At 32.0% G+C, this 19,918-nt stretch overlaps 1 protein-coding gene across 1 annotated transcript in view; it reads right to left on the bottom strand.

The window, feature by feature from the left end:
* The window catches only part of SGCZ (sarcoglycan, zeta), a 765,544-nt gene that overhangs the window by 85,828 nt on the left and 659,798 nt on the right, over positions 1-19,918 (bottom strand). The window contains exon 4 of the mRNA XM_004682194.2: positions 3,877-3,964. Coding sequence (XP_004682251.2) covers positions 3,877-3,964 — 88 coding nt within the window. The remainder of the gene's footprint in view (positions 1-3,876; positions 3,965-19,918) is intronic.

Genomic DNA, 19,918 nt, shown 5'->3' with positions numbered 1-19,918 from the left:
AAAAAAAAAAAAAGATCTGATGTGCATCACTAAAAATCAACATGTGTATGTTCTACATTAAATTCACCAACTAGGAGGGACTATGCTAAGTGACACTAGCCTTAAATGGATGGTGTCATTTATATGTAGAGTATTAAAAAACTAAACCAGCCATCAAAAGCTGACTATAGAGCTAAGCTTTTTAGGGTAAGGGAGAGGGCAGGGCAGAGAGATATGGGGGGAGAAAACAGTGGCGTGTGCTGGAGAACTATGGGACTAAGGGTACCTCAGTGGTAAAAGTGCTACAATGAACTATACTGGCAAAGAAAAATCAACTACTGGCATAACTGTAACAAGGATGTAAAACAACTGTACTTCAATAACAATTTAACTAAAGAAATAAAAGTACAATTCTACCCTGGACTAAAATTGACCCCTTTACTTAATGATTTACTCTCTCCCCCTTCTCCCATCTCACATCCCTTTTTTTAAACACTAACTGGTATTATGGTCTAAATGTTTATTTTGTTGTATTTAATTCTTCCATTTATTTGGTTTCTTTCTCTATGGGCTACATACAATGTTTCTCTTAGAAATTAACTTATCTAAGGAAAATTTAAATGAAGAAAGCTACTGAAAAAATATTAAAACAAGCCTAATTTTTACCCATTATTTTCTTTCTTCAATTTCTCAATTTATCCTCACTTTAATTTTATCTTTCAACTATAGAATGCTGATAAATATCATGAAAGTGAAAAAAAATCTTTTTACCTTTCAGTTATCCCTTTATGAAAATTAAAGACAACTTAAAACAGCATACACATTAATACCACAATTAAGTTGGCTAAAGTTATTAAAGAATATTAATTTTGCTGAAATCTGTATTTATATTTTAAACAACTTATAAAAGTGGTTTAAATATTTTCTATTGAAGATTGACACTTTGTTATTGGTAAGCAAAGTTATCACTTATTCCTACAATAATGTGAGAAAGGTCATCACATTTTAGCAACTCCAACTACATACATTAATTGTCGTTAAAATTAGTGCTAGGAACATCTATGTTAACCACATGACAATATTTCATTTATGCTTTCCTAATGAACTTATTTTTATTCTACAACAGTAACATTCTCTTAAAAGAATACGTAAGTTTCACAAAAAGTGCACAGTCCACAACTTGTATCACATTACTTGATAAAAATTTCAACAAAAATATAAAATACCATGCAACCAATGCAAATCAACATATTATATGTAAAATCACAAACTATTTTGGCTTCTTATAAAGTAAGGAGATTTAAAAATGGAAATTTTGAACTGGACAAAGATTCTGAGAGTTGACTAAGGAAATTCTTGCTTTTTCTTCAAGGCATATAACCTCTTGGGATCTTGTACTTAATTTAACCACTTCTCAATAACCTCATTCTTCCCTTTCTGCTTTAGCTTAACATTTATAGGAATCTAGAGAAACTGAACAAAAGATAAAGAGAAAGACAAAGCCTACAAGCTGATCATAGATCAGAGGCACCAGCAGAGGGAAAAGGTAAGGGTCAAAACTCCCAGGAAGCACAGCAGGGAGTATTTTGATGGTTCAAGGTGATGAGGTGGTGGGAAAACTATAGGGACTGCACCTGACAGGAGAAACCAATTACTGCCAAAAATGAACAATGATGTAAGAAAGAAAAAATTCTATAAAAAAAAATGTAGGAAGAAATCTTTATTTCACTAATAGCCTCTTACACTGAAAAGTCATGAGAAATGAATATCTTAGACTCTGTTCAGGGGGAGTACAAAATAATCAGATTTTAACATTAATCCTGAAACTTTAAAAGCACAGAAAATATTTGTTAAATTGACTTAGTTTTGATTATGTCTGAGCTCGCATTAATATAAAATATTTTTGGATATATTAAGTTAGAATATGGTATCATATTTTTAGAGTGAGTCAGGATTAGAATTAGCGCACCAGGTCTGCTGAGACCTTCAGTTACACATATTCCTGGGAATAAAGTTAATAGGAAGGTACACTTGTAAATTAAAATAACAACAACAATAATAATAATCATGCAGGCTAAAAGGGGAAATATTTGTTTTGCTGAACATTATTGAGTTAAAAAATGGTACAAGAACACACTGATAAGAGATAGTTTCATTTTTCATTTATAATGTAATGAAATGAAATGTGGGAAAAATCAAAATCTGTCACATTAGTAAAAGTCAGTACTTTTCTAACAGTAATTGATAGATTTGTGGTAGAAATTAGAATAACTTAAATAACGAAGAATGATTGAATTGGTTTTCTATAAGTACCATTCCATTTTGTGTTCATATGATTTTAGAGACTGGTAGACAGTCTTTACTAATCAAGACCAGGAAATAAAACAGAATAGTGTAAAAGTCATTTGATTATACTGCAATAATCAAAGAGCTGCTTTGTATTGCAAGCAGTGGTAACCAATGTATGTGGTGGTTTGACAGTGGGTGTGGTGTATGGTCTTTGTGTGCTAATTTAGACTGTGGCATTCCCAGTAATAATTTCTTATTTTTTTTTTTAAAATAAAGAGTAGAATACAAAAGAAAGTTCATCTAACTAAGGACTTCTTAAAATGGGTATATGTGTGTGTGTGTATTTAAATTCTGCCCAATTTAGGTCCCTTGTCTACAGTTCCAATATAATATCACTTGCATGAATGTTTAAATTGAAGTCTTAGTGATTCTGAATTAGTTCTGTATCCATAGACATATCTCATTTCTTTAATTTTCAATTTATTTGCATATAGTTCCCCTTTATAACTGATGTATTTTGATATATCACAAAATAGTACCACAATATAGCATTTAATAGATATCTACTTATAAGATGTAATGAATATTCAAATGTAATGTTAATTATTATAGATAAAATGTAATTAAGTTTTTTGAAAATGCTTATATGCCAATATATTTCATTTTTGGTTGTATTAACACAGGTAGCATATCAATAAGTCTTATATAACAAAATGGGCTATCAAATTCAATTTATAAACCATATTTCAAATGTTATATTTTTATAAAGTAAATTAGCCACTGGAAATACATTTACTTTAAAATGATGGCTAATTTCTCATTAAGATTAATTCTGGGATAACTCAGTTTTCAGAATTTCAATTTGTTATGTATAAAACACTTTCTGTCTCTCTCACACACAATATAAGTATTAGGTAATTTTTCCTCTAGAAAAATATATTTTTTCAACACATACACAGAAATCCTTGGTTTATTTGTATAATTTCAATTTATTTGCTTTTATCTTATGTATTTTAATCAATAATATATAATAATAATGCCTGCCAAGTAACATCAATTTCTAAATTAAAATTTTTTGACAAGGAAAAACTCTGGTAATTTTTTCCCAATTCACATTTCTAACTTCTAAGAGCTTTATCTCGTAAAATATTGGTAATTTCCAGATAAGACTTTAATTGATAAATGTTGAAATTCAATATATTAATCATATAATTTTTAATTTACAAAAGCTAATAAAATATTTTTATAATATTATTTACTTACAACAATGGATATATAGACCACATGATATATCTCATCGGTTTTTCTATGTTTTAATATAATTTAACACATACTAAGGAGATATTTGTTACAAATGTGTAACTTCTCTGAATTCAAGTAGTTGCAATATAATATATGTAATTCGATCTCAAAACACAGACAAGAGAAACTAGTACCAAATAGAGAAAGCCATAACTAGCCTTATTGGCAATCAAATTATGTACAAGATAAATGGTATGTCAGTTATATACTGAGGAAATGATTTACTTTTTGTTCCTCCCAATTTAAACAACCACATAGTTTTAAATGAAGTATGATGGCACGAGCAATCTACTCCAAAGCACTCACCTACTGTCAGCTGTCCAGTTAACTGCCCCATGTGATTTCTTGCATTCACTGTTACATTTCTGTCAGACTGTAAGACCAGTGGACTATCCTGAGAAACATGTATAGAATAAGAAATCAAATAAAAAAATAGAAATATAGTCAAAACTTAAAATATAAAATTAAATTGCATTTGTCTGGGTATAATCAAAGTACTACTTTTCTATTTTCTATTAGGCAGTTTTCTAAACAGCCCAAATTCTGTTTGAATAATATTAAAGACTATGGGGACCCATAACAACTAATTGAGAGAACAGAAGCACCACTGCTTTGTAAATGGGCATTAACTTTTGGATCCAAACATCACAACTCCAGTGATCACTGCACATCATAGTTGCAGTAACCTTTTTCCTTCTCCTTTAACAGGAACATATGATTTTTTAGGCCCAATAAAAATATTTAAACCCTATTGAAACAACTTGAAACTATTAAAAGTCACCTCCTCAAAATGCATTCAACTACCAAATTCCTAATATCCACGTGTTTTGTTTCTGTCAAGAGAGGAAACGCACATGGCATAGAAAGGCTATGAAGGTGTTGTCTACACCCAATTGTATCACCACTGATATGGGAAAACCTTTACTGTGCTTATTGATTGGGTAAAAAAACAAAACAAAACATAAGAGCATTGATATTTCCTGGTTTATTTACCTCCTATGTACATGCTTTGTAAGTCATTTATATTGTAAACAGTTATATATGTAAACTGTTATATTGAATGTAAGAAAAGCATATGTGTGTCTAGAAAGATTCTTTCAGTACATATAATCCTGGCCAGATATTTATTTTTATCATTAATTTAGCACTTACTAGTAAAATAATATTTTTGAAATTCAATACCAGTGCCTTAAGAATCTCAGTACTAGACTTTTGCAATGTTCCTGCCTCAACAAAGGAATTTATAACTCCCTATATTTTCATTTTTATGATAAAAATTATGTTTCCATTCATTCATTCAATTTATATTCATTGAGTGCTCATTATATATATATATATGTGTGTGTGTGTGTGTGTGTGTGTGTGTGTGTGTAGTGTCCTAGAATCTTAGGACATAGCAGTGTTTAACTAAAACATAATTTTGAAAGTAAATTTCCATAACTTGAAGAATAAATTTATTCTGTAAAGAGACAGACTTGTACAAAAAACTATTAATTTAATTCTCTGCTTAACTATTATAAAACCTCAGTTTTTTTGTGCCACAAATCAAAAATGTTATACTTGTTACACTTGCTGTTAAAAAACAAATCTATATACAACTGAGGATGTGTGAATTCACACATGTGAATCCTAAGCAGTGTTGTAAACAATATAAACCTCAAAAAAATCATTTAGCCTTTCTATCCATAGGTATTTCTGTGCTGAAGACATTCATCTTTGAAATTTTCTGAAGTACTTAAAATTAATTATATTTTTTCTTTCAATAAGTTGCTCATATTCTATTTACAACATATATTATAGTCTAAGGACTATTTACAAACAATTATAGTTGTTATAAATAAGTGTAATATGCAAAGTGAATGGCTTAAGAAGGAACAAAAATCTATTTCATGTTGATAAAGTTAAATATATATAATCTAAGTTATTTAAAAAAAGAGTTTTGAATTAAATGACATTAATCTGTGAGAAACAGCTGAAGCTTATAAAACCTTCCAGTTCAAACCACCATAAAAATATATTCGTTAAAATTGTGTTCACAATTTTTCAATATTTTCATGACATAGCATGATTATTGCATTGATAAACATTTTAAACCTAAATTTCTGTGAAATTTAGAATAAAAGCAGCATAACCATCATTATATTTAAGGGTTATGTAAGTGTATTAAATGATTCTTTATTTAATATGTTAAGATGAATGAAAGTCAGTTATACAATGACAATAAAAGTATCATCTTATGTAATAGAGGGACAGGTTTAGGTTAGAATTGAAAATGTCTTTATTTGTAATCTATCCATCCACTTTTTTTCCTGCTCTAACTGTAGGAACTCTGTTGAAATCCATCCCTGGCACTCTTCCTTTCTCTTCATATCACTCCACCAAATTTCCCTAAAATTAAACTTAATGTCTAGATTAAAATTTTACAATGATAAAAATAGCAATGTCTTTACTGATTAAACACTGAGCATAAAGCAATCGCAGTCAAAGAAACCTTTGTCTATACTGTATTTTGTGAATATCAATATATCCTTATGCTGTGATGATCTGTTCAATTGTGATCAGGTAAACCAAAACCAATCTTTTGATTGAAAAAAATGCAATGCAGGCAAAGAGAGACATGAGGGTATAGAAGGGTAAAGAGGATAGGAGAGTAGCACTGATGTTTAGTGGAGGGAAGGTGAAGTATGTGTTCATGTTGAGGTGTGTTGTGGAGTAATGAAAAATTCTGGAAAACAAGGAACACCTGTTCATGGAAAATATTGATTTTAGTTTGTTTTGTTATTTATTTCTCATTGTTAGTGTAGTACTGCTACCCTCATTCTTATTTTACAGATAAAGACACTTAAATGAAGAGAGAAGCTATGTAATTTGCAGTGAATCAGAAAGCTAGTGAGTGACAGAGGCAGAATTCGACCATAGTAATTTGGGTCTAGAATCTTCCCTGACAAACATCAGGAGGTAATTTCTTCCTGGCGGGTGATTTATTTCTAGCCCTTCTAGAGTGTCAAATCAAAATCTGAAAATAAAAAAAAAAGTATATAAACTATAAAACTATTAAATTGACATATAAGTAAAAATTCCTTTAGGCACCTAGTCTCTAAAATGAACATCTGATAATACATAGTCTAAACATGTAAAATACCACTTTTATCTTCCAACTTTCAGTGACATAGTATGCTTTATTTTGTATCATATTTTGCTTTCTCAGGTTTTAGAGAAATAACTGACTTTCTTCTGCCCACATATTAGAAGACATCATCGATAAACCATTTTGCTCCGTGTAGAGGCCATTCATTTGATATACTAGTTCTCGAATATATACCATTTTACATGAGTTTTGACAGGTAATTTTTAAACCTTCATTGATCGAAGTGATATAATTTTTCAATAATCCTATATTTTTCTGAAATCCACTATCTTCTTCCTCTACATCTAATGAGCTATATCAGAAATATTTCTTAAATGTACCTTTTACTGTCTTATTGTGACAACTCCTGTAATAGATTTATAACTCACACCATAATAACCACATCCCCTTACATTAATTCTTCATATCCAGGGTTATTTTTCTAAAATATTTTATTAAAAAATGACAGATTATATTCAAGCAACACTAAATAAAGCAGTCATTTATTCCTCATTCACAAATTGGAAAACCAAACGCATATTCATAAAATATAAGATGTGTTATAATATGATCCAGTTTTACTTGTGAAGCTCTATTTTATAGCACTTTCAGGTGCAGGATTTACCCACAAGTCTTCCATCTTTTCCTTAATCTGCCACTTCTGTGCATCCTTACCTTCCATTCTCTAAACTGAAAATGCTCATCCACATCTTAACCCGCAAAGTTATACATATTTTCAAGTTCCTGCTCAAAGTCATGTAAAGTTTTCCTGTTCCTCTAAATTTAGAATTCACCTCCCTCTTTTCCACTCTTGTAACAATGATGATGTATGATATTGTACTTGTCACAAGCTCTTAGGTCTGCTTTGCTTTGATCATTCATTCATTTATATCCTCCATTAGACTAGACTGTCCTGAAAGTGAAGCATGCTGTCGTTTTCTTTTACACATAGAGACTTTAGAAAGCAGTTTGTGTCATGTTTGGTACATAGTTCATGTTCAATAAATGTATACTGAGGGAATAAGCTGAACTGAGCACATTTACAACATAATGCACTCACATCATATGTGCTTATCTGGATTTGTGTTCAGGTCACATATACCTGACCAAGCTCTTGCAACATTTTGGGAGTGTGTGCTCAGAACACATTTTCTAAAAAGGCATTTATATGGAACAAGTCATATCACATTATAATTTTATTTATACTTATCATTTCTATTTGAGGCAGCCCATTCATTTTTTTCCTAATGAATGAGAACCACATAAGCAGCTACAAAACAGCTAATATACTTTCCTTTGGTTAATAAAACCATTACTTTAAATTACATATCCCTAAGAATGCAAATCAGGCCCTCCCTGTTGGCATAATGGGTTAAAGCGCAACACTATGAAGGTTGCCGCAGCTGCTTCAGCATGAGTTCAATTCCTGTCAGGGAGGTGACCCACATGGTGCAGCAGACCTCTCCTGTCTCTCCTGCAGCTGCTCCCCTCAGCAGTGTACTTTGTCGATCTGCCTGTTCTGTTCCCCACTCTTTCTCTGGTGAATCCTCTCACTGCCCCTTCACCACTGACCTGTACCCCAGTTCTGTATACATAATCTTTTTTTTTTTAAGAATGCACATCATTTACTATTGAAATTGAAACAGGTAGAAGTATTGATCAGAAAGGTAGCAAGAGCTGTTTAACTGGCTCCTTCAAATTCTGAGTGTTCATTATTTTACCAGACCCTGAATAGTATAGGGGAGAGAATCTATTTATCAATAAACTTTTCTATGATTCTACTACAACATTTAGTGATAATTTTTCACTTTTCTTCATTGTCTCTTACTAATTATCTAGTCATAAAAGTCACTACAGGATGACTTTCTGTGGAGTTCTATGACATCTGATGATGCTTCTGGTTCCTCTTTGCTTTTTGCTATTACATAGAAATCAGTCCAGGTTATATATACTCATGAAGCTCCCCTTAACTCAATGACTCCTGAAGAATGTGCCACCAGAATAATGTGACAAGGAGTAGTTTTGCATATGGGGATTTATTTAGAGGAATCTTTGGAATTCTGTCACTTTCTATATAATTCAATATGCTACAGTTCTACATTTAGATATCAGGGGACAGAAAATAAATGACTCTTGAATCATTTTCTGAAATAGAGTATTGTACCTAAAGAATAAAGTTTCAGATTAATCATGTAATAAGATGACATAAAAGCCAGAGACCTCTTTCCTTCCTTTCAGGTGTCATGAGGAGCACCAGAGAAATTCTGTCCTTTTAATATTTCACTCTTCATTTGAAACTCTTCCCCTTTGTTAGTCTCCCTTTAGGCTGATCTTGTCCTTACTCTAGTCCCTGGGTGTTGCCTCTATTCACTCTAAATACTGAAACTCTTCTAAACACCATAATGGGAGCCTCAGGAGTGCCCTAAATCATGGAGAAAAAGGAGGGTAGGTACTCCCTAGGTAGAATAGATTAGAATATATTCTATCCTATTTTGGTTAGTAGAAAGAACCTTTAGAGCATATATATCTTAGCCAGCTTAGATGCCCTAAGAAAAGAAAAAAATCAACACTGTAAAAGAATCAATTCGATTCAATCCTTTAATTTATGGGTGGTGGACTAAGAGTGATTCCGTGGTGGGTGCAATATGGTGGTAATATCTGATGGGGCCATCCAAATAGTATTCCAATCAAAAATAAATGAGACAAAAATAAAAACTTCTAAATAAAAAAAAAGAATGCTACAAGGAACTAATTAAGTTTTCTAGAAGGAAATATACAATAATGACTTGGTAGATAATATACAAAGTATTTTCCACTTCTTTTGTAATAGAATGCTAGAGAATATACCAAGTGTCTACTTATACATTGAACAGGCTTTGTTTGAGCACAGAGATGAAGAAGAATAAAATGCTTAGTACGGAGGTAAGCCTCAGTTATTTTTCTTATAACTTGCTTGATATTGATTTTGGAAAATGAATAGGAAGTTTAAAATTGAAAAATCACAACACATTATACAAAAATTTCACCTTTCTCAAATAAGATGTATACATATTCTTAGAAGTGCCCAATTAGAGAGAAAATAAACTAAGATCTTAAAATCTGCCTAGCTTGTGAAGTTCCTGAAATATCAGAAAATATGAGCTTTTAGTTGATTTCAAGTTTCAAATTGATTTTATTAATATGCTAACAATTTCTGTGTAAACATAACCAGAAATTACATACTAATTAAAGCAAAAACTTTTCCATAATGACAAAAATTAATGGTATGCCAAAATAGTTAATCAAAAAACAATCATTTATAAAATTAAGTAAGTAGAGTCCTTTTTGGTGGTTAATTTTGTGCCTCAATATAACTAAGTTATGACATGTTCAGATATTTGGATAAATATCATTCTGACCATATTTGTGAGAACATTTCTGGCTGTATCTGTGTGGACTTATCTGGATGAATTTAAAATTTAACTTGGTAGAATGAGTAAAGCAGATTGCCCTCCTTGACTGCACTGAAAAAGTAGGGCTGAGTGAAAAATAATTTGCTTTTCTCTAATCTGGGTCATCAATATTTTCCTGCCTTCCAACTAAAACTCAGGTTGGAATTTACACTATAAACTCTCTGATTCTCAGACCTTCGCAGTAGTCTAAAACTATATTATTGACTCTCCTGGATCTCCAGATTTCTCAGCACAGATCCTATGACATCTCAGCATTGATAAATGTATGGGCTATTTCCATTCCTTACAAAATATCTCTGTGCTATCATTTCTATTTCTGTGTATCTATTCACTATGTTGGTTCTATTTCACTGGAGAAGTCAGTACTCATATTAATTATTAAATAAAAAATAAAATAAAAAAGTTATTAAATAATAAGGTCCTACATGATATTAATTATATTTTACAGACTGTGATTTTCTGTATTTTGAAATATTTTTCTAATTATAGTTATACCTGTAATTATATCTGATAATTGTGCAAAAAAGGAGGAATAATTCAACTTGCAAAAATATTAATTTAAAACCTAAAGAAATTCTTATCTCTATTTTTCTTACCTAAATAAAGGAGCAAAAATTATATCTGGGGGTGTTTTCTCATATGACTAGTACAATTTAAAATTTCCAACATGTTTAAACTAAAACAAGAAGATATAAGCAATGATATTTGATTTCTTATAGGAAAATCTAATAATGACAGGTTTAGGGAACAGAAAATATAAAATTAGTTACATACACATGATAATTATAATGTTTGGGGTTAGAGAAAATTGAAAAATATATCAGATCAAATATTTTTCAAAGTACACTGCTAATATTACATATCAATTTTAATTGTTAGTGTTTTAAATAAATAATATATTGTTCTAACATTATAGACCTTTTAAATAAGATTTACATAAAAGGCAACTGTTTAGCTATGATAAAACTAGGTATGACATTCATTTTATAAAAGTCCACTTATAATATTTTGGAATTCCAGCATCTGATGACTCCTGTCTTTTAAAAACTTTAGAAAATGATCATTTCTAAGCTCTTTAATAGTGCCTCTCCTTCATTCTTTACAATCTCCCTATAAGGAATTCACATTATGTGTAGGGTATATTTTCTTTCATTTTATATTATGCTTTCTTAACTTCATATTTTCATCTCCCTGTCTCTATAGAATGTTAGTGTAGGATTTCAAGTCCCATAAATGTTTATATCTTCCTTTATCTGTTATCCATTAGGACATTCATTGAGTTATTTCATTGAGATATCTTTTATTAAGAAATTTCATGTTTGTGGCCCTTCCTGGTGGCACACCAGGTTAGGACAAGGCACTGCAAGCTGGCTGCAGTCACTTCAGCAGCCACTTCACTGCCAGATTGGTCTCTAGCCCTGGAGGTGACCCACATAGCACAGCAGATGTCTCCTGTATCACCTGCTGCTCCTCCAGCAGCATACTTCGTCAATCTGCCTGTTCTGCTCCCCACTCTGTCTCTGGTGAATCCTCTCACCACCCCTGCACCTCTGGCCTGTACCCCCATTCTTTATGCATAAATAAATAAATCTTTAAAAAAAGAAATTTTATGTTTGGTTATTTTTCACATTGGACTTTGATCAAGTATATTAGTTTTATTATTGCTTTTATTTGTTCTCTTATTATTCTACTGTTTATTTCTTAAACATTATTATATACGGTATTTTAAAATTCTGTATATAAAACTCTGTATTTAAAAATCACTTAAGTTATTTGGGAGATCTTGTTTCTGTTGTACAATGTATTGATTCCAATACCCTGTAATATTTTGTTGTTGGTTCACTTAGCACTTGGCTAATATGTGGTAATTTCCAAGAGCCTGAATTAAGAAAATATTACTTTCAAGAGGATTTAGAATCATTCTTGCTACTCCCAGGAGGTCCATAAATGTAGAAACATAATATGAATTAGAGGGAGCAGGGCAACACTTACAGATTTTCAAGGAGTAGGGTATTTGCAAGTGTAATGTCTTGATGTCACAACTGTTCACCTGGTCATTAATTTACATGGCTTCAAGATAAAGCTATAATCATTGTCACTAAGTGAAATTCTGATTTTTGTTTTCAATTACTACTGTTTTTTTTTTTTAACTTCTTATAGTGTATAGCTTATTTATTTTGTAAGTATGGCTTTTCCATCATTTTGCATATTTAAAAATTAATTAAACCTTTTTGTAATTTATGACTCTTTGAGGCTGTCAGTGGGACTTTTATTTCAGAAATATCCTATAAATTTACAATTGAAACCAAATCCTTTATAACATTTTTACATAAAAATTGTTTCATTCTGCATAATACAGAAGCATGCAGTATAGAAATGAGTATAGAAATGAGGACATAAGGAAAAGAAAACCACACTCATTTTAAGCAGCAGGTACTAAATTATGTGAATAAGTTCACATCTGGAAACAAATATTTTCAGATCCTTGTAAAAAATAAGGGTGTATGTTTCCAGTTTCAGTTTTTATTTGTAAACTATCAGCTCACAGGTATAGAAAGGTATGACACATAGCTATATGAAAACATAGCACTTGTTCTATTTGTTAAATAGTTTCATTCTTAAAACAATATTCTTGAAAATCTAGATCTTACATATGAAGAAAGTAATCTTTATCTGTATTTCCAAACTCATCCATTATTTTGAAATGATATTTTTAAGCAACAGGGAAAGAGTAAATTGCTTTAAAAAGGTTGTCTGTATTTAAATAGTAGAAATAGCTAGTGATTGCACATTAATTAATAAGCTTATTTAATATTAACATGGAAAGAACAGAGGAAACAAATTATTTATGTTTTTATTAAAACATAACTTGTTTCAAAATGATGTTAAGTACATTATACACTTAAGAGTAATATTAAGTTTCCTAATTTAACCAAAAGCCTCTAAACCATGAGAAATAAATGTGTGCAACACAAAGCTTGTTCCTACAAATTTGTTCTGAGAGTTGAGCCCCAAAATTTACTTTGACTTTCCTTGTTATTCAGTCAAAATAAAAATGTTGTGCTATAAAATTTTCACTGCCTGGTAAAGCAAGCAAAGAAGAAACATTTTCCGTGAATACTAGCATTTAACCTTCTCTCTCTGAGAAGTTTAAACATTTGCATATAAACTCAGGCAAATCAAATGACAAGCTGCAATGTATGTACTGAGGTATGTATGCCTGGTCTAGCCATAATTGGGAGCCAGATGAAAACAGAGGGAAGTCAGGATTTCTATCCATGCCCCAAAATAAATAAAATAGCAAAAATGAATAAGTGGGAAATAAATGAGCAGTATCAGAAAACATATTTTAAAAAGTCAATACAGCAGTCTAATGTTTCATTTATCACTACTTGTATGTAAATATAATATATTAATTTGGTTTAAATTAATGATTTATACTTGTCACATATAATATAAACACTTTTTCTATTCATCCTTTCTCCTGACCATATTTTGAAGTAGAATGAATGTGAATACTTAGCATTTGAGAAATTGAAAACTTATAATTTAATATTTTGTCTGTATTTGTAATGCTTGAGATTCTTTTTACTAAATGAGTGATCGATTTAATAAAGTTATATTAAATATAAGGGACTAATCTGTATTCATATATATTCACATTCTGCAATTTAAGTAAAATTTTTCATAATTAAGTAACTATGAATTTTCAAAGAGTTAAAAATAACTTCCTCCTAATCTATGAAGTGTAATACTGAACTAGAGTTAGAATAATCATATATGGAATTCCTGTTATCTCTCCAACCATACTTGATTTTGCTTTTCATTCCAGGCAGTGTAAAATGGGGCAGTGTCTAGATATCTCAAAGCCAGCGGCATCACTGGTGGCCAAGGGTTTAAAGTCTCAGTAACCACCATGATGGCCCTCTGCCAGCCACTGAATTAACCCACATGGCACAGCAGACATCTCCTATTTCACCCACTACTCCTCTTAGAAGTGTATTTCAATATCTCTGCCTGTTGTACTCCCTACGCAGTCTCTGGTGAATGTTCTTACACCCTAGTTCTTCGATGCAAAATTCAATATTACTTGCTGAATTGAATTGAATTACTTATTGAATTGAATTGCTTATTAAAAAACAAAACATACAGGCCCTCCCTGGTGGCGCAGCGGGTTAAAGCACAGCACTGAGAATCTAAAGCCGCTTTCGCATGAGTTCAATTCCCGCCTGCCCCGGAGGTGACCGCATGGCCCGGCAGACCTCTCCTGACCCGCCCGCTGCTCCCCTCAGCAGTGTGCTTCGTCGATCTGCCTGTTCTGTTCCCCACTCTGTCTCTGGTGAGGCCTCTCGCCGCCCCGAGCCTCTGGCCTGTACCCCAGTTCTGTATGCACAAATAAATAAATCTTTAAAAACAAAACAAAACAAACAAAAAAAGAACCTCCCTCCTCTTTAATCTACCCTAATCTCTGAATCTCATATTAACACAGTAAATTCTACTACTCTTATCTGTCCTTATTCCTATATTTCATGCTCTAGCTCATTCACTATCATTATCTCAACATTATTACGGCTATAATTCTTGGTGATTTCAATTACCATGTAGAAGATTTTCTGATCACATGAACTGTTGAATTCTTTCAACAATTTAATGATTTTGGCACATACCTCTTGTAGACTTCCACTGGTCACCTTAAACACTGTCACTACTAATTACTTCAATTCTATTAGCTTCACATCAAGCACATCACATACAAATATTTAAATATATCTAGCTAACAATTCATAGTCAATGAAAATATTCTTTACTCCAACATCATTTAAAGAATAAAATGGCTGGGGAACTTGTTAAACATTTTGGTTGAAGCTACTCTTAATTATAAAATAACCAAAACAGTAAGTATGTGTTATTTAAAAGAAGTGCCATGAATTACTAAATGCTTTATATTACTGGATTACTGTATGTTTTAGCAAAATATATGTATATTAATCATTAATCAATCTTTTGTATACCTTAAGAAAACTGAAAGAAAATTTAAATGAAATATTTTTCCCTCTTATTAATGCTATAATTGAAATATTAAAAAAAATAGTTGTGTTCTAGAGAGGGAGAAAATATTTTTTTATGCGCCCAACTCATAATTCTCTGGACATTAAAGTGATATAATTAGTCATTAGGCTTGTATATTTCATTAAAAGTATGGAGTAGGGCCCTCCCTGGTGGCGCAGCAGGTTAAAGCACAGCACTAAGAAGCTAAAGCCACTTCAGCATGAGTTCGATCCCCGCTGCCCCGGAGGAGATCCACATGGCGTGGCAGACCTCTCCTGACCCGCCCGCTGCTCCCCTCAGCAGTGTACCTCATCGATCTTCCTGTTCTGCTCCCCACCCTGTCTCTGGTGAATCCTCTCACCCTCCGCATCTCTGGCCTGTACCCCAGTTCTGTACAAATAAATAAATCTTTAAAAAAAATTCCTATAAAAAAATATGGAGTAATCCTCTGTATATTTTACATGTGTCCGCAACACTCATAATCTGGAAATTGACCTATACTACATATTTGACCTATATGCATTACAGTAAAGACAAAATTACACTGAAGTGCTAGTGCAGAACCTGTGAATAGCTCTAGAAATCTACTTGGTCTAAATGAGCCACACTTACAGGTTATAGGTAACTATGTATCATTAAATAATATACAAATTTCGCAAAGTCAATTTGATATTTTTGTTACTGGTTTACCTACAAGCAAAGCAAAGAAGTATTAAGCTACAGTTTCTTTCTTTTTTTTTTTAAGATTTATTCATTTATGCATACAGAAATGGGCTACAAGCCAGAGGTACAGGGGCAATGAGTCGATTCACCAGAGACAGAGTGGGGAGCAGAACAGGCTGACCGACTAAGTACACTGCTGAGGGGAGCAGTGGGTGGGTCAGGTGAGGTCTGCCATCTACCACACCAGGTGGGTCACCTCTGGTGCAGGGATTGAATTCATGCTGAAGTGGCTTTAGCTTCTTAGTGCTGTGCTTTAACATGCTGCGTCACCAGGGAAGGCCCAAGCTACAGTTTTTATATCTTAAGGTATTTTAGTCAAATTATTATGATCATCAAGCTGGAGAATTATATGCAGCATGATGAAAATAAATGAAAAACAAGTTTATAGAAATCATTGCAAGAACTTAGCCTTAGTTTCTTTATGATGATAAATTAACTTCTAAAAATAATTAGGAAGTCTAGCTAATGTAGTGTAAATATGGAATTTAGCCTTACAAAATGTTCAGAAGCAATTTAGCCATCAGCATGACACATACTAGCCTGCATGATTGTGTTTGACTGTGTCCTTAAAACCAATCTTCTGTGCCATTTCTATTATGAAGAGACATATAACACTATGTAACCTTCAGAATATGAATTTGAAATGCTGCATTTAACAGCCAAATGCAATTTTCAAATTTTCATGTTGTTTCCCAATTAATCTGTCATATATAGGCTGGATTTATTTAAAAGAACATGTAAGTTGAAGTGTCCCAATAGCAAATATTTAATATCTGTATAGTAATGGCAAATCAGTTTTCCTTTCTAAAACTAAAATACATTTTTGCTGTATGGAATTTCAATTATTAAACTTAATTAAGTTAAAGTCTTAAACTCTCCATTATCTTGCCTTAGAAGAGTAATAGCCCCTCACCTCTCTAACTAGTCAACTGAGTTGTTTCCTGGGACTAGAAGGGTGATACTTAGTAAAGAATTTAATTGAGAGGGCCACTGTCTAAACGAAGAGCTGGCCTTTAACTCTGAAGGCAAACAAAACAAATAATTTTATAATTAATGGCCTTTAGCTTTGGCTCCCATGGTACAGTAAACACACAGTACTTATAAGCATTAAAGAGTTACTTTACTGTGAATTTTTTCATATTGATCATTTTCTTAAACCGAAGTACTTATCATATGTTTACTCATTTTTAAGAAGTTTTGCCAACATAATATTTTATATGCCTCTTTGGAATAAGTTAATTTGGGGCCTCCCTGGGAGTGCAAGGGGTTAAGTATCAGCACTATGAGGTTATACGCAGCCACTGCAGCACCAGTCAGTCCTTGGCCAGGGAGGTGACTCACATGGCCAGCAGACCTCTTTGTCTCCTGCTGCTCCCCGCAGCAGTGTATTTCAGTAGATCTGCCCATTCTGCTTTCCACTCTGTATCTGGTGAATTCTCTCACCCCTGCACCTCTGGCCTGTACCCCAGTATGATAAGTAAATATTTTTAAAAAGATATTTTAAAATATTATATTGGAAATGTGAACTGGAATCACACTTTTGACTTAAATATTGGAGCACAAACCATAGATTCTCATCATTTTTACACCATACTTTTCCTCGACCTTCCTATGTGTTTGTCTATTCTATAGATTTTGAGTATGCCATTCCCTTCAGATGATGAAGCAGATACATGAAACTGTTTGTCTTGGATTAGTACACTGGTTTGCTCTTTCAAGCTCCAACCTACTTTACTCTTCTTGAATCTCAGTCCTCCAAGTGAAGACTCTTGATCCATGTCTTATCCAAAGCATTTCACTGCTGAAAAGCAATGATCAGCTACTGCTACAAGCCTTCCCAGCATTGTATCTCTTCTTTGAAGATTTGACTCTTAGAAGGCAAAATTAAACGTGACCATTTTTATTTCTATGAAAAATGGTTTTGAAATGATTCATGTGGACCAGTGGAATATTTTAATAATGTTACATGTTTTTACTCACCAATGCCTTAAATGAAATTTTGACATCTGAATAATATAAATTCCATTTTAACTAGGGTCACCATAAATCATAGTTTTCTGGAGACAGCCCAAGTTTGCACTACTATCCTGCATAATGTGAAGTTTTCTAGAAAAGGTTTACTAACTGCCTTTCCAGAAAAGAAAATCCTGATTGGTAGCATTTTGAAATTTATGTAAATTATTTTACCTTAGCTGATTTCAGTTTGCCAACATAACACCACTGTCACTGAAATTGTAAAATGCCCATTGTAATTTCATTTTTCTTCCAGCTTTACTGAGATATAATTGACAAAAGTTAATGTATTGAATGTGCACAACATAATTGTTTCATATATGTGCACATTGTGAAAAGATTCCTAATGAGCACAAGTAATGTTAACACTTAAGATAAAGTCTTAGCAAATTTAAATTTTACAATAGTTTAACCTACTATAGATATCATGCTACATATTCTCAGAAATTATATTCTCAGAAATTATTCATCTAGTAACTGAAAATTTGCACTATTTTATCAATCACTCATCATGCCCCTACCTTTCCACTCCAAGCCTGTAGCAACCACCACATTTCTTTCTGCTGTTACAAATTCACCATTTTTGCTGCTCCATTTCTTATTTTTTTCTCTCTGGCTTCTATCATGTAGCATACAGTCTTCCAGTCTCATATATATATATTGTCATAAATAACAGGAATGTTCTCTCCTTTCAGGCTGAATAATATTCCAGTATGTGTGTGTGTGTATACATACACATACACACACACACATACACATACCATTTTCTTTATAATGAAAATTTATAATGAATCTGTTAGCCATTAATTTGTCTTCTTTGGAAAAATATCTATTCATATCTATTCAGGTTCTTTACCAACTTTAAAATTGTTTTATTTGGGTTTTCGTATTGAGTTGCATAAGCTATTTATTATAAACATGAATCATTTATGAAATATGTGATTTGAAAATACATTCTCATATTCCATTGCCTGTCTTTCATGTTGCTGATGGTCTCCTATGCTGTATAGGGTAGTGTTCATTTGAGGTAGTCCCACTTGCTTATTTTTATTTTTGTTGCCTTTTCTTTTAATGTTAAACCAAAAAAAATTTGGCAAACACAGTGTTAGGGAACTTATTTCCTATGTTTTCAGTAAAGAGTCTGTGGTCTTGCATATTTCCTTTGAGTCTTTAACCCATTTGAACTAATTTTTGTGTATGGTGTGAGTGAGTTCATTATTTTGTGCATGGGTATACAGTTTTCTCATTATAATCTATTGAATAGATTGTTATTTCTCCAATATGTATTCTTGTCAAATAATAGTTGACTATATATGCATGGATTTATTTTGGGGTTCTCTATTATGGTCAACTGAGATATGTGTAATACTATACTTCTTTGATTACTATAGGTTGTAATACAGCTTGAAATCAGTACATATGACATCTCAGTTTTTCTTTCTTGGTCAAGATTTTGTGGGTGCTGGGGTCTTTCATGGAGCTATATGAATTTTAGTATTTTTTTATTTCTATGAAAACAAAGACTCCTCTTACAAATTCCTGAGAGAAGTTTCTTACAAACCACTGAAGTAGTGAGACACTTCTCAAACAGTAACATGCCTTACTTAGTTTAATTAATAAATTATGTTCATTTTAATTTTAAGCTACTAAATATTACTAAAATACTGGAAGACTCTAAATTTACTTGAAAATATTATTCATCCATAGTAAATGTGAACAGCTTGTTACAACTTTGGCTTTGAACTATATTAGTTAGAAAGAACTGTGATAGAAATGAAATTTTACATGTGGATAGTTATACGTTATATTATAATTTAAGAATATAGGTGGTATTTTTTTTCTCCAGAAATCTCTTAGAAAAATTCAGAAGTGAAGGGGATGACAATAATCTACTTTTCCCTTAGCAGATATAATTTCAAATATCATTGTAGACGTCAAATTAAAATAAATGAAGTTAGCATTTAAGTAAAATAAAAGTGTTTTT

Source organism: Condylura cristata, unplaced genomic scaffold, assembly GCF_000260355.1.
Source record: "Condylura cristata isolate star-nosed mole 26May11 unplaced genomic scaffold, ConCri1.0 scaffold00014, whole genome shotgun sequence".
In the NCBI taxonomy this organism is placed as follows: Eukaryota; Metazoa; Chordata; class Mammalia; order Eulipotyphla; family Talpidae; genus Condylura; species Condylura cristata.
Note: the sequence above shows the minus strand (reverse complement) of the source record. Positions and strands in the feature narration are given on the sequence as shown.